The 15,116-nt window shown below is 34.0% G+C and overlaps 1 protein-coding gene across 1 annotated transcript in view; it reads left to right on the top strand.

Annotated features, from left to right (window-relative positions):
* Nucleotides 1-15,116, top strand: part of sei (potassium voltage-gated channel seizure) — a 298,364-nt gene that overhangs the window by 77,653 nt on the left and 205,595 nt on the right. The window contains exon 2 of the mRNA XM_089647318.1: nucleotides 4,376-5,696. Coding sequence (XP_089503444.1) covers nucleotides 5,463-5,696 — 234 coding nt within the window. The 5' untranslated portion in view covers nucleotides 4,376-5,462. The remainder of the gene's footprint in view (nucleotides 1-4,375; nucleotides 5,697-15,116) is intronic.

Here is a 15,116-nt window from a genome sequence, read left to right as displayed (position 1 = left end):
TAGGCTCACTAAATATCTCCTATCAAACAATTTACTCGCATCCCAACAGTATGGATTCAGAAACCAATCTAACACAAAATGTGCTGCCTTCGATTTTGTATACGCCCTCCAAAAGCATATAGACCAGGGTAAGCATGCTGCAGGCTTATTTATAGATTTAAAAAAGGCATTCGATACGGTTGACCATGGGATACTACTAAAGAAGCTAGAACACCTAGGCATAGTAGGCACTCCCCTGAAGTTACTGTGTAGCTACCTCTCTAACCGACACTCTCAGACCTTTGTTGGAAAGGGGACAAGCAGCATGGGAACGATAAAATGTGGCGTGCCTCAGGGCTCCGTACTTGGACCATTACTATTTTTAATATATATAAATGATATTGCTAAATGGGGACTTAAGGGTACAATACAACTCTATGTAGATGATACAGTGATTCTTTATCACAATAATGATTTAAACGAACTTGAAAAGGAAATGGAAAGTGATGTAGCTTGCCTGGCAAACTGGCTGCGATTAAACAAACTTAGCCTAAACATAAAAAAAACACATTACATACTGTTTGCAAATAAAAAAATGTATGTCTTAATATAAGTCTTGATAATAACCGCCTTGAAAGGGCTGATGTTACAAAATATCTTGGCCTTTTCATTGATTCACAACTCACATGGAATCACCAATTTAAACATGTTCTATCCAAAATTACTCATATAACTGGTGTTTTATATAGACTTCGCGGGTTACTTCCTCCCTCTCTATTAAAATCGATTTACCATGCTATGATTCACTCACATCTAATATATCTCGCCGGAATCTGGGGATTTGCTACAAAAAAAAAGATTTCAGAAGTCCAAGTCGTCCAAAATAGAGCCCTGCGAAATATTTTCAGTTTACCTTGGGACACACATGTCAAAGACATCTACAGAAACACCCAAATACTTCATTTTAATACCATTCCCACTTTTGAAATAACGAAAACTATATTAAAAGTAATTCAACACTCGGCACATTCCAACACTACACTCTATTACAATTACGACGTACACCAACACAACACAAGAAATCACAACAAACTACATATACCAAAAATCAAATCAACAAAATATGGACTAAGATCCCTGGAATACATAGCTCACACAAAATATAATCAACTACCCAACGAGATCAAATGTGCAAGTCAATGTAAAAAGACCCAAACTAACATGCTCAAACTTCATCTTATTAATGACTATCTGAAATAATAATGTTGTGTATGTCCCATCATATGTCCATTTAATACATACAGCTATATGTTTCATGTAATGCGTATCATTCCCGCAATGAGTTTATTAACTCCTGGGAGTACAATGCTTTATATAATATACTATATTCTGTATTGTATACTTTTAATAAAAAAAATTTAAAAAAAAAAAAAAATGACGTAAATAAAGTAAAAGTTTTGTTTACACAGGAAGAGAAGAAACCCGTTATTCTGGAAGGAAGGAGAATAGAAGACATATTTTTTCTTTAACTGTATTAAATAGAATTTCGCAGCACGACTCTTTTTATGATTGTAATTATCTAACTTAGAGATAGTTGAGCGTATACTTCGAGATGACAAGTTCTGGGAAGAAAAAATGCTTATTAAATTAACTAATTTTTAAATGGATTGCATTCTTGTCGAGCTTATCGATCCTGGAGTCACAAGGTCTATGAATGTTCGTGATCCTCCACATATCTTAGATATTGTATGTAAAGAACGTCAATTTGGAAATCGTCGTTTAGATTTCGACGAAATGCTATTTATTGAATAATTATTTTCGTTTTTTATATAAAATTATTTTTACTATTTCTAACTTATATTATAATAAATGATGGCCTTTATACAAAAAAAGTTGCATCTTATGCTTTTTACATTACATAATTATTTGTTTTATGTAACTTTTTGTAAACGATAATAATAAATATTGAAAATGACTGATATTTTATTTATCTTGTCAATATATTCAGATATAATTATGATCAGATATTATGAAAATGATTCGTGATTGAATACCGTATTGCTTTGACATCTGTCAATGAAGAACACGTCGGTTACGAGTCATAAGTTACTGCCTACCGTCTAGCAGTATGGTTACAGAAATCTGATAAGAATCATAAAATCATGAGCTCCTTCTGCAATAGGTAACGTTTCTATCGAAATTTGCCTAAAACATGCACATTCAACTTAATATTACTATTCACATAGTTTGAAAGACGCCCATTATTAAGCATTTCATGTTCAAACCTTACTCATGGGTACCATCTAGTGGATTTCATCGCTGCTCTGACTTCGAACTGTTCGTGGTGTCGGGTGTTCCCCATTGCAACGTACTTCATTCCTCTGCACCCCGAAATATTATAATATTTAATTCGAGCGGAGCGCGTGTGAAACTAATTTGCTTCGCCCACTTAAATCGCGTTCACGCCCATAACTGATATTTTTTTAGGATCTTATTTCGTCTTAAGGAAGCTTTGGCTGTCCAACTAGGAAATTTTCCCGTTTTAGGACAGCCAAATTGCCTGGTTTAGTTAACATTTGTACACGCTGCTGTTATGAATTATATTTCCATACTTTAAATTAATAGATAAGCTAGTAATATATAGTCTATATACATATATATTTTTCAAAGTAATCAAAATAAAAACTTTTTCAGACATATTTGTACACCCGAATATTAGTTTTTTTTTTTTTTACGAAAACACCTGATAAATGTTACCAAGGTACATGTAATAATATGCATAATTAAGGAACACTGTATCAGGGTACATGATAACATATTGGATTAATTCAATTTATAGTTACAATATAAGAAAAATATTAGGTGAGTTTCTTAATTTGTTCGCTGTTACTATGCTGTGTATTAATAAGTAAGTAATAAGTTCTTAGTTACACATTTTTACAAAAAAGTTAAATTGGCATGTAGGTGATTTTAGTTGCAATCGCGCTAGTTTTTTGGGTTGCTTTATATTATGGAATAGCTTCGATTTTACCGCTTTAATTATTTAAAAAACCTTCTCTTATGTCAGGAGATAGATACTACGATGTAAGTTAAAATAATCGATAAAACTATTAAGAGAGGTTTAATTATTAGGTCGTACCCACAAACTTAACACGGAGTACATTTGATATCAGATTTTGTTCGACCAATCATGGAGCGTTTACACAGTAAAGCTTTTAAAACATTTTTCAAGAATAATTTATTAATTCTTAGAGTAAAAATATAGAAATATAAATAAGTATATTTAGATCAGTATTTTTCGATCTAAATGAATATATTTTTTGAAAGTCTAAATATTTTTTATTTATTTAAAGGAATGGTGTTTGAGAGAGAGAGTACGAAAACAGTGTGCAATAAAGTTATGAATGAGGAATACTTGGAGCAGGTGGATGAGTTTGTGCATCAAGGAAGTATGTTCTAGAGAGATGGGAAGACTGACAGAGATATTGAAAGAAGGGTAAATGCAGGTAACTCCATTAACGGAGGACTGAAAGCAGTAAGCGCTAGCAAAAAGTTGTCCAAATAAGCAATGTTAGCAGTCCACAATGGAGTGCTGGTACCTACCCTGGTGTATGGAAGTGAGGCATGGAACTGGCAAAGAAAGGATGAAAGTAGATTAAATGCTGTTGAAATGAGATCCCTGAGGCGTATGTGTAGAAAAACATGTACGATCATTCAGTTAATTTTATTAATAATTAATTAGATTATGCTATTAAATATTTATATACCTATTTACTAAATATTAAAAAAAAAAATTCATCTGTTTTAAAATGTCTTTTAAATATTAAAAAAATAATGAAAAAAGAAGTTGACAACCGTTCGGGTAGGACCGACATTTATTTCGTATAGTGACTGATGTAATGCAATCCGATTTCAGAGAAGTGGGTATGTGTCCACGCGTGTGTAGTTAATTGCCACCAAATAATTGATTGTCATCGACAACGCGTCTTTCTGCCGAGTTTCAGCTCGATCGGAGTACGAGTCGTAAAAGCGACCCGTTCTAGTATGAACTGTCACAACTGTCAAATGTGTACATACGTTGGGCGCGCGTTTGGCGTGTTTCTCGAGTACTCACCGGTTCCGAAGTTATTTCAATGAAGCTAGTTCCTCGAAACATCTTCTATTGTAATACCGGAAGAGCAAGGGAAATAAAAACATATTTTTTACAATCCATTTGTAAAGCATTTGTGAAAGCTAAACAAATTGTTAAGTTTATGATAAATATTTAGTGAATTATAAATAATTGACACAACCTTACGAAAACACCTATATCCAATATATAACAGACAATTAGATACATATCAAAAAGTCAAAATGCTGATGTATTATATAAGTTTTTTAAAAATATTTTCCACAGGGAATGTAAAATGTGATGTGATTATTTATTATATATACACATAAAAATTGTGACACTTGCAAATAATCTGTCTTGGATAACATTTTAAATCTTCCTTTATTATTATTGAAACAAGACGGTGAAACAAAACAGAAACTTTCATAGTTATTGGCTAATTTGCTAATAAGACCTGGAGAAAACTTTGCAAGAATATACAAGCTATTTTTAGAAAGACGGAATACGAAGAAGCGAACGTCTAACAAGATAAAAGTTTATCTGGCATAATTTCAGAAAGTTTAACTAAGGAGTGAAATACAGTGTGGAATAAGTCAAAGGAAGAAAAACATAATTAGTTTGCTAACTAATTCAAAAAGGTTGCTGTCGACAAAGGAGGAAAAACTTAAACAATAGTGATAACATATGGTGAAGAATAACTGATTCAATCTGAAAGTAAAACCAAAACTGTTAAAGTAGAAATAATAACAGCAAATAGACTTGTGTTTGCTCTCAAACTACTAAAAGATAAATAGATATCCAATCATTGGAAGACCTATGAGTTGTCCATCAGATTCAAAGAAAAGTTCCAGGAACTCTAATTATTAGAACACATTAAAACGAATTGAAATCTAAGCAATCAAGCCTTACTTAAAAACCATTTTGGTTTCAGAATAATCTAAAAAATTGTAGGCATTAATGCTGTAAAATTTTAAGATTCTCAAAGGAACTGATCAAACTTTATTCCAAGAAACCAAGGAGTACCTAAAAAACACACTTCCATTGAGATAATTTATTGGTAAATTTTGAAACTGATATCTCTTTGACGAGAAAACTCATCAGATTCGCAGAAAAATCATCAAATTCACTGCAAAAACCTCAAGTTTGTAGAAAAGTCATAAATTTCACAGAAAAGTTCATCGTAATTGCTGCAATCTCATTAAATTTGCAGAAAAGACAAAAAAACGTAGCAAAAGTCATCTAAATTGCTGCAAAATCAAGAGTGAACAAATTTGTTGAACAGTCCTAAGATTGGCAGATATAGGTTAGAAGCAAGCCATTGAGGTCGGTTCCTGGCTGTTCCTGGTGTCGGTACGGCGATGGGCGTGTTGGCATGAGCGAGCGCGCGGGCGACATTCCCCTGCTGGCGGCCGGCGGGCAGGCCGGGCCGCCCGCGCCCGCTGCGTGCGGCGCGGCGGGCGCGGCGGCGGCGCGCTGGTCCAGCGTGCGCGTGCGGGGCTCGGCCAAGTCCCTCGTGCGCCTCGAGCCCTGCAACGGGCTGGGCGCGCAGCTGCCGCTCAACGGGCTGCTGTCGCCGGGCGCTCCGGGCCCGAGCATCGGGAAGGAGGTAAACACATCCTAACTAATACCTAATTAAGTCATTTAAGGTGGTACATATTCCTTTTGGTTTAGGTGGGAACATGTTATGCAATTGTTTTGTTATTACCTTATATGTATAAATCTCTGTCAAAAGTCCTCCGTTCAAACATATATATTCTAGGAATCAAACCTACTGCACAGAGAAAAATGAGTAATCAAAGCTGATTTATTAAAATCCCCATTTATTTTCCTAACAAACTATTAGTTGTTTCTAAATATATCGGAACACGTGTTCATGCAGCTGCGCTCATCCTGTTAGTATATATATTCATGAAATGGGAGTATTTTGTATTTGTTTATGAAATGTGTTCCTTCATCCTCATAACACGTTCGTGTTTTACTGATAATTTGTTAGAAAAATGATGTATAGCTAGTTTGGGTTGCAAGAAGAGGATGGAGAAGTTAGAGATTTATAAGAATATGAAAAATATGAGAAATATTATGAAAAATTAAAAAAAAAAATTTCAAGAGATACATATATTTTTTAAAATTGCATGTAAAATATTACAATTCTATTTATGAAAATGAGATATTTGGTGCATGAATAATTTTGTTTTCTTAAAATAAAAAATAAAAATTTAGCATAAATTTTTATTGTTAAATAAATATACGGAGAGATAGTTCTCAGATAATAATTATCTGTATTAAACGTCTGGTCATATTCAGCATTTTCTTGTTAAAAATGTGACTGCAGGCCGTATTATAAATTTGTACAGCGCCCTTGAGGTGATTTTGCACAAAAACGGTGCTATACAAGTCATCCAATTATTATTATAATAAATATCAGTTAAAACCAATGTTTTGTGAGGACGTGTTCATAAAAATACTGATTTTGATATTGACACTTTGATCTCGTTCCGTCATGATATGTATTAGGAAAAGAACAGGTGTTTTCGATATATTCTGAATGACTAATATTTTATCAGGAATTTGGCACGCTGTCATTTTTTTCACGATTTTTTTTTACCAGTTGTACTTTGAAGACTCTTAATTCTATATGAACGCACTGAAAAGTAACATTCTCAAAAAATGTGGCTAGAAGGGTTTTACCAAAACACAGTCGATATGCTGTCCCTACACGGTGTCCGGAAAATCTTAACACAACAGCTAAACTGCTGAATTTACATAACAGTTTGAATCCATTTTGTGTTACAACTTTTTTATGATTTGAGCTTTGATTTTCGAGTAAATCGAGTCCGAAGATGGAATTTTAGAACTCATTTAAAAAAAAACATTGGTCTCTACGGGGTCTCTATCGAACGTTTAATGTCTTATTAAATGCGTTAACCCGACTCTAAAAGATTTTTTTTCATCCCTCAGTTGCTGAAAAAATTAACAAACAATTTGATTTTTAAATATTTTGAGGTTATGTTTAACCGGGGAATGTTGGCCTTTTTTTGGGAACCATTTATTGGACAACCTTTACCATAGGTCACCCCAAGTGATTCGCTACGTTTGGTGTTTAAAAGGGGTGCCCGGGTTCATTGTGTGAGGTTTATCCGTGTCTTAGAGGCGAATGCTTCTATCCACCAACTGCGTGTCAGGCCGGATCGGGATATACTGATCAAGGAAGACCTGTTGACCTCTCCAACAGGACTCCCTCGGAACACCGCCTGGATTCATACTTCCATCAATCCTGAACTCACTGACCCCCAGATTCTTACTCACTCTCTGTATCTTTTTGCTTTCGAGAACTTCCCATCCTTCCTTACCTAAAAAAATCCTACACACAGCATTTTTAATTCAATCCCTAGCATGACATTGGCCCTGAGGAGAAATATTTTCCTCAAAACTGTAACGGTTTTAAAAAAACAAGCCTCAACTTCCGTTACTAATGATTACTTGTTTGCTATGCTTAAACAAACTGGCGTCCCATAAATTCATTAATAATTCGAGTAGCGATCCGAACGCTGCTGTAAAACGCTAAATAATAAGATTACTTCTTTACGCGTCGAAATACGTTGCGGCGCACAGTGGGCTGAAAATCGCCTTTCATAGACATAGAGACTTGAATAGAGACGTAGAGACATAGAGACATAGAGGCTTTCAGTGTAAATAAAATATTGTAAACTTGACAAAGCATACTCATATGTAAAGCATTTAAGCATTAAAATGAATAATCAACATAAAAAAGTCGCGCCACAATACGAAGTATATCAAAAAAATACCAATAAATAGTAGTATATCTGTGTGTAAGGATATAATGGTCAATCTTATGATTCCAGAGATAGCCTCATTTTTAATGTCAGTGCCATACAAATTTTTCTTAAAAAAATGATAACTCCTTCATTTGAACACGCAATTGCTTCGTACGAAATTTTATAGCATAGTAATGATCAGCAGAATATATTTCTAGCCAAAAAAAATACTCTCGAAAATTCACGTCTCTATGTCTATGAAAGGCGATTTTCAGACCACTGTGCGTCGCTATGATCTGCCTTGGTCGCTTCGTTTCCATAACGTGCTCCGTGTTGCTCTGCTAGTAGCGAGCCAATCGCAGCCGTCCACCTAGTTGTGCTGGTACAAATCGATACGATTGCCTAGATCTTCGAATCAATATTAGTAACGGATGTTGGGGCTTGTTGTTTTAAAACTATTACAAGGCTTCCTGTTTGTTAATTCTTAAGATTTCTCTACATGAGGGAGTATGGCTACTACCCGTGGCTCTATCCCACTGACTTTCTTTTGGGTATGCTCGGAATGAACTATCTACGGGTCAGGAGAGATGTGCGCATTGCTACACATTTCTTTAGACTGATTTGTGGATGGTTTGAAAACTCGCTCATCATGGAGAGCATTCATTTCTATGTTCCCGATGGTTATCTACGTCACCGACAACATAGACTATTTTATCTCCCGGCCTGCAGAACTAACTTGCCAATGGTCATGCCTGTGGGGAGAGCAATCTTGCTGTTGAACAGAATCAATACAGATATCGACATTTTTAGCATCAATGAAGCTTCCTTTAAAAGGAAAGCTCTGTTATTACTGGCATAGTTGATATGCACACTGTTAATATTAATCTAAGAATTCTTATTACAAAAATATTTTAAAAACGCATTGAAATTAACAATTTTGTAATGTTTTTGAAATGAATAAACAAAATTGAATTGAATTAAAAAAATATACATCTGTAAACTCAATGGAACTTGTTTGATTCTTAAATAGGCGAGGTGCTGTCGACTGCTGACCTATTACGAGCGGGAAGTTATTATTTCATATACTGCAAATTAATTTTGAATTCGATTACAATACTCGCGCGCACTCATTTCTCATTTCTGAGACGCCCGTTGTTAAGCAATTTAAGCATGAGCGGTTTAGTTATGTTCGAGTTAAAGTTTGGTTTAAGTTGGAGTGTAAGGTCGGTTTAAGTTCGGGGAAAGGTGCTGAAGAGCCTAAAGCTAAGCAACTTTCTGACGCTCAGCAAACTGCTTTTACTTTACAGATTAAGTTTTGTTATCTTGTGATATACTAAGAATTAAACGGGTTTTATTTTTGTGTGTATGCCACTGACGTTTAAATTATTAACTCTGTTATTAAAATTATCATAATTAAAATAAATATTAACATTCTTTAAGTTTTGGCTCAATAAAAGAGCATTTATCTCTGCAATATAGTAAAAAAAATAATCGTCTGCTAATTTCTCTTCACCTTAAATACACCTGCCCCACGTTGGGCGCCAAATTATGTGATAATTTGGCGCCCAACATTACTTTAATCATTTTTTTTTTACATTAGGCTCTGAAGAAAATGATTTCCCTTAGGGCCTATGTCATCTCTGGGGATTCTGTGTGGTGGGTCAAGATGTGATTGACAATTGTCGTTATTAATATTTAGATGTTATATTGTAGATATCAGATTATACTATAGTTTTCAGTGTGCTGTTTTTAATTAATGATGTGTTGGACCATGACGATGGACCATGTTAGGTTCACCGAAGCTTTACTCTGATACGGAAGATGAAACATTACAAAGTAACGAGATTTTATCAGATTCAATTTTAATGGAAATGTTAATTACCATCAAAACTTTCTTTTCAAGGCAGTAAGATGCTGAAGGTGTAATAATTAGCCGCAAACAAAGTATTTTAAATATAGAATAGTCCCGGTTCGATCGATCATACACAACCCGGGTCGATCATGTCAGCAATCAGGTCAAAAGTACCCGATCTTTGATCGAGTTGTTTTAAAAATAGAAGAACCAAAATGGTTGACCAAATGGTCGAATCTTTTTTTTTTGTAAAAGTGACCCAATTAATCAGTGGTGGTTTGTGATCGGGTCAAAATGTTTGGGTTGATCACCATCCTTTAAAAAATCCTTTTTACCTTTTTTGAAATAAACTATTTTTTATTCTTAATGAGTGTACTAGATAAGTACGACTGTTATAAACGTATTGAATATTATTATAGAAAAAAATAAATTTGATACTTAATATATAAATATATAAATCAATTTTTCTTTGTCCTTCTTTCACGTCGTAACGGAATAACCGATCGACATGATATTTTTCAAAAGGATGGTTGAAAGACTCGGATATAATATGGGCTACATTTCATTCTGGAAAAACATTTCGTTCCCGAGGGAAAATTCTTTGTTCGATAATTTCTCCCTAATACCACGCCAGCGAAGCCGCGAGTTTTTACTTGTTTAGCTTTAGCTAGTAGGTAATAAAAGTACCAATATATTTTGACTTTTTCCTTTAACCAACCAACGTTCATTTACTATCCCGAGTTCAATAATTTAACAAAATAAATCTCTACTATGTAAACGTACTTAATGTACAATTTTTTTGAATTGTCCATATTTCAATTTTCTATATTTATTTATTAATAAACGCCCCTTTTCGGGGCTTTAACATATAAATATTAAGAAATATACATTATTTATTGTACATAACTGGATTGCTTCATTTGTTTAAAGATAAATTGAAGATGTCCACCGATATAATTGTTTCCATCCATTAGTATTCTGGGCAAAGAGGAATACATATGGTAGTTAGTCCCAGAATTTTTGCACTGAAATAAATCCTAACTTCTAGTTTTACATTGTAGAATCCGGAAGCTTATCAATTATAACAATACCGGACTATCAACTAAATCATTTATAATTTTATATAGAAATACCAATTAGGAGCTGGTTAAATGAGATTTGCAAACACCATGTTTGTCTGGAAGCAGCCTAACTGGCCCTAGCGACTACTGACTACTAGCTGCCATCTTGCGGACTTCCAAGCAAGCTCTTTGCACTGCCCTCTATGAGTGCATCTATGAAGCTCTTAGCTAACTCACTTTCCAACAGTTAACAAGGGGTAAAAAAATGGTTTGTGTGTTTTTCCATATTAAGTTAGATAATTTAGTGTGACTGGATTAAATCTAAAATACAAGCATCTCTTTACTTCTGTTGGTAGAAGATAAGCAATTCTACCAAATACGTCAAAATAAAAACAGAAAAGGGTATGGAAAAATATGAAAATGTCAAAACGTCAAATGAGAAATTATTTTCCCAAGAAAAGGCAAAATTTTCCCGCAAACTCCCTCGATTCGGAGAAACTCCCGCAAAGGAGATTTCCCCAGACATCATACAACTGGGGAAGATGGAACACTAACCAATGTTCTAATTATTCTGAAGTACGTGTGAAGTTCAATCATATTATAGTTCATTGACAATTTAATTTTATGCATAATACGGTGACCGGATAAACCATCACAATGATGATTCATCACATGTTTAAAAAGTTATATAAAGTCATGGAAAGTGATGAAACAAAGACTTTATTAACTGAGTTAAGTAGGTTAGGTTAGGTTAAAAAAAAATTTTTTTCATCGTTCCTAATGAATTTATATCACTTTTTAAACGTGTTTTGAATTGTCACTGTGTTGAGTTATCATGGAACCGCATAATACAAATATATATTTGAGTGAATAAGAGGAACAGCCGCCCGCGCGGACTTTTTCATACAAAACTTAAATTTGGATTTTTGGCAAGAAAACCGAATCGAACTGAATATTTATTCTTTTAATCAAAAGATATAGCAAATATCAAGCACTTATATGTTTTTTTATCGATTTTTTTATGTACAACCGGCACAAGAGTCCCAACTGCTCCCAATCTGAAACCAGTGAGACTATGGTATCCTCAATTGGGGCATGTTGTGAGGCTGAAGGTAGCGGGGAGAGGGAGGAGATTGAGAAATACAAGAACCATACTAAGCAACGTTTCTATTATGATTGGTGATCTGACACAAGGGCGATACTGAGAGTATATTCCACTCTTTATATTGCTTTAATGATGAATAACAAAATGTAGTGTAATGCAGCGATCACACGAAGATGGTACAATATTGTTTTGTCCCAGCTCCGGACTGACTGTCTTACTATGAACTATAGTTGGAAGACAGTACAATTAAACAAGACACTGACCCAGAGACAGACGGGCAGGATAATGTCTCACCACACAACCGCGCCCGGCCGCGTTGTCCGCGTGCGAACGCGTTTTGACAATAACAATAGACCTCTGAGTTGACATCGCGTTTGGGTCCCATCGAGGCGTAGTATGTTCAATTCCTCGGCTGGCTAAGTCCTCCATCAAAACACAACCAACATTTTCCGCTTACTGTGGTGGTAGTAGTAGATTTTCAAATATTGTCAGTTTACTCGTAACCTGGGAATGTTTGTCTTTCTTTAAAAAAAATGGGCAGTTGCTCCGGGCGTACGTATCTCGGTACATGACGCTCGGCTTAAAAATGTCGCGTAAATAATGGAACACTACAATATATCTTGGTACAAAAGACCGATAAAAAGATAATATTTTTCATAGTATCAATTTTGACAGCAGGTCACTCAGCCTAATAACCTTCTCTCACTTTGATCCTACTGATTTTATATATTTTAAGATGAAAACAAAAAATCAAATATGTCACCGGATTCCAACATTTCATGTACATACATTTTTTACTCCAAATATTGTCAGGAATCACTGGTTAAAATAAGTCAAGTACGTCTTGTTAACATTCTGTATATATGCCACAGCCTAAGTAATACATCCGGATATTATATATACTATCCAGCCATTATTTATAATGTCTACCTAATTTAGACAAAGTGATAATTGACACAAATCACATTAACTAGCAATTTTATATAATATCTTCGAAGACTTAGATACAGTAATAAAACAAGTAGGACTAGGTAAGGATTATAAAATTATATTTCAATTTTCCTATTTATAAAGTTGGGTTTTTATACGTTAGATTAGGTTGGGTTGGGTTAGGATAGGTTGGGTTCTTTTAGGTTAGGTTAGGTTGGGTTATTATAGGTTAGATTAGGTTAGGTTGGGTTAGGTTAGGTTAGGATAGGTTAGGTTGGGTTGGGTTATAATAGGTTAGGTTAGGTTGGGTTATTATAGGTTAGGTTAGGATAGGGGGTAACAAGTCAGTTGGACCGTATTTATTACTTTTGCTAACTTTGACCCGATATTATGAATAATATCCGGATAAAGTGATTATTTTATCACATTGACTAAACAATTTGGTTGTTATATATAATGACCAGTCATTATGTGTAGTATCTTTTTAATCACCATGACTGTAACATATATATTTATAATGCCCATTCCAATAATGATTCTGTTCTTGTTTATTTAGCTAATGATCATTAACTTTATTGACAATGTGTCGTTGTAATTATAAGTAATGAACTAATCTTCCATCATTATAATTCCGTGTATTAACGAGTACCTATGTGTATTTAATTATCATTCTCGTAAATAGGTTTAACTTTGACATTCTGATAAATCCTGAGAACGATGTTTCGTTGACATAATAATGCATGTTCTATCTTGTCATCAAGGAGTAATTAAAATGTTCCAGAGTTGCCTAACAAACGCATTCCCTGGAAGCCTTTGAGATTCCCGAGGGAAATCACATTCTTCCATTCCATGTGAACATAAACTGTATTTTCCACGAAAAGCTTTTAATTCTCCATAAATTTGCTTTTTTTTCCGCAGCAACACATCAGTGGCGATAGCTTGTCCTAAATCTAGAATTTATAATTATTTTATTGAAGACAAAGATAATCCTATCAAATCTAAACGAAACATGGAACACACTGAAAATAAAAAAGATGACTGTTACAACTAGGAATTGAATCTAGGATCTGGTTAGCTCTGGTTAGAGTGGTTACCGGGACAGCGTTGTAACCACTCGACCATTGGGACCTAGTTATTAAACTTAATATTTATCGATCTCATAATCCAAATTCAGAATTTTTTTAAATGTTCCAAAAAAAAATAATAATCGTTTAGACTTTTAGGAAGGGTTGTTTCGCCGAATTTGACAAGTTCTGTTGTTATTTCAGTATTGTGAGGCAACTGCCCCATAATAAATAATAACAGCACAGCACAGTTCTTTCACAGAACTTGAAAATTAACATTGAAATTTGTTCATATTCTGTAAAACAATTCGTCCTTAGAAAAAAGTCAATAGCTAAGTTAAAAACAAATTCATTAGAAATTTGTTACAATTCAAAAAGGGAGCTGCCATAAATATGAGCAAATTCTATTTTTTAATTATCAGATCGACAAATGTGACGTTTAATAACTAGGTACCAGTGGTCGAGTCGTTATAACGCTGTCCCAGTAAGAGATCCTGGGTTCGATTCCTAGTTGTGACCGTTATCTTTTTATTTTTTGTGTCTTGTTCTATTTCATTTTTCGTTAATATTTATTAGTATTATCTTCTTCTTCAGTCGTATATTGCAATGATGGTTATAACCTTCAAGATATAAAGTGAAGTTATTGCACTAAAAAAATATTATTATTTAATTTTTTTTACAAAAGTCGAAAATAATATGACCACGTTCTAAGGTCACGTTGTACATGGTTTTAGGTGTGAATAATAAATTAGGTGAAGTTTTTTTTTAACATAATGGTTAATCTTTGTTAGGTAGCCAAATTGTATTTATATTGTTTCTTCCCGTTTCTATAATTCATATCGTAATACTTCTTTTAAAGTCAGTTATTTTTTAAAAATTGTTTTTATTGAAAGTGGGAGGGTAAAAAATATTTTTATTTGTTTGTCCAGAAATCGTTTTAATTGTAGGTTGATGGATGTATGTTGTAATGGGGATCATGTGAATCGACCCAGAGTTTGTGTATACAAAGTTATCCTGGTTTTTGAATGCACAAATTAAAATTTCTTTTAAACATGATTCTTTCAGAGTTGTTAAATTCAGGGCATTAAAAGCATAGTGTCTGTAGGAGTTCTGATGGGGACTCTTATTATAAAAGCATAGTCTGTAGAAGTTCTGGTGGGGACTGTAATTATGAAAGCATAGTCTTCAGAAGTTCTGATGGGGACTGTAATTATAAAAGCATAGTCTGTAGAATTTCT

Source organism: Hesperophylax consimilis, chromosome 26 (genome assembly GCF_061612785.1).
Source record: "Hesperophylax consimilis isolate HC1 chromosome 26, BYU_Hcon_1.0, whole genome shotgun sequence".
NCBI classification, from domain to species: Eukaryota; Metazoa; Arthropoda; class Insecta; order Trichoptera; family Limnephilidae; genus Hesperophylax; species Hesperophylax consimilis.
This window is presented reverse-complemented; position numbering and strand designations above follow the sequence as displayed.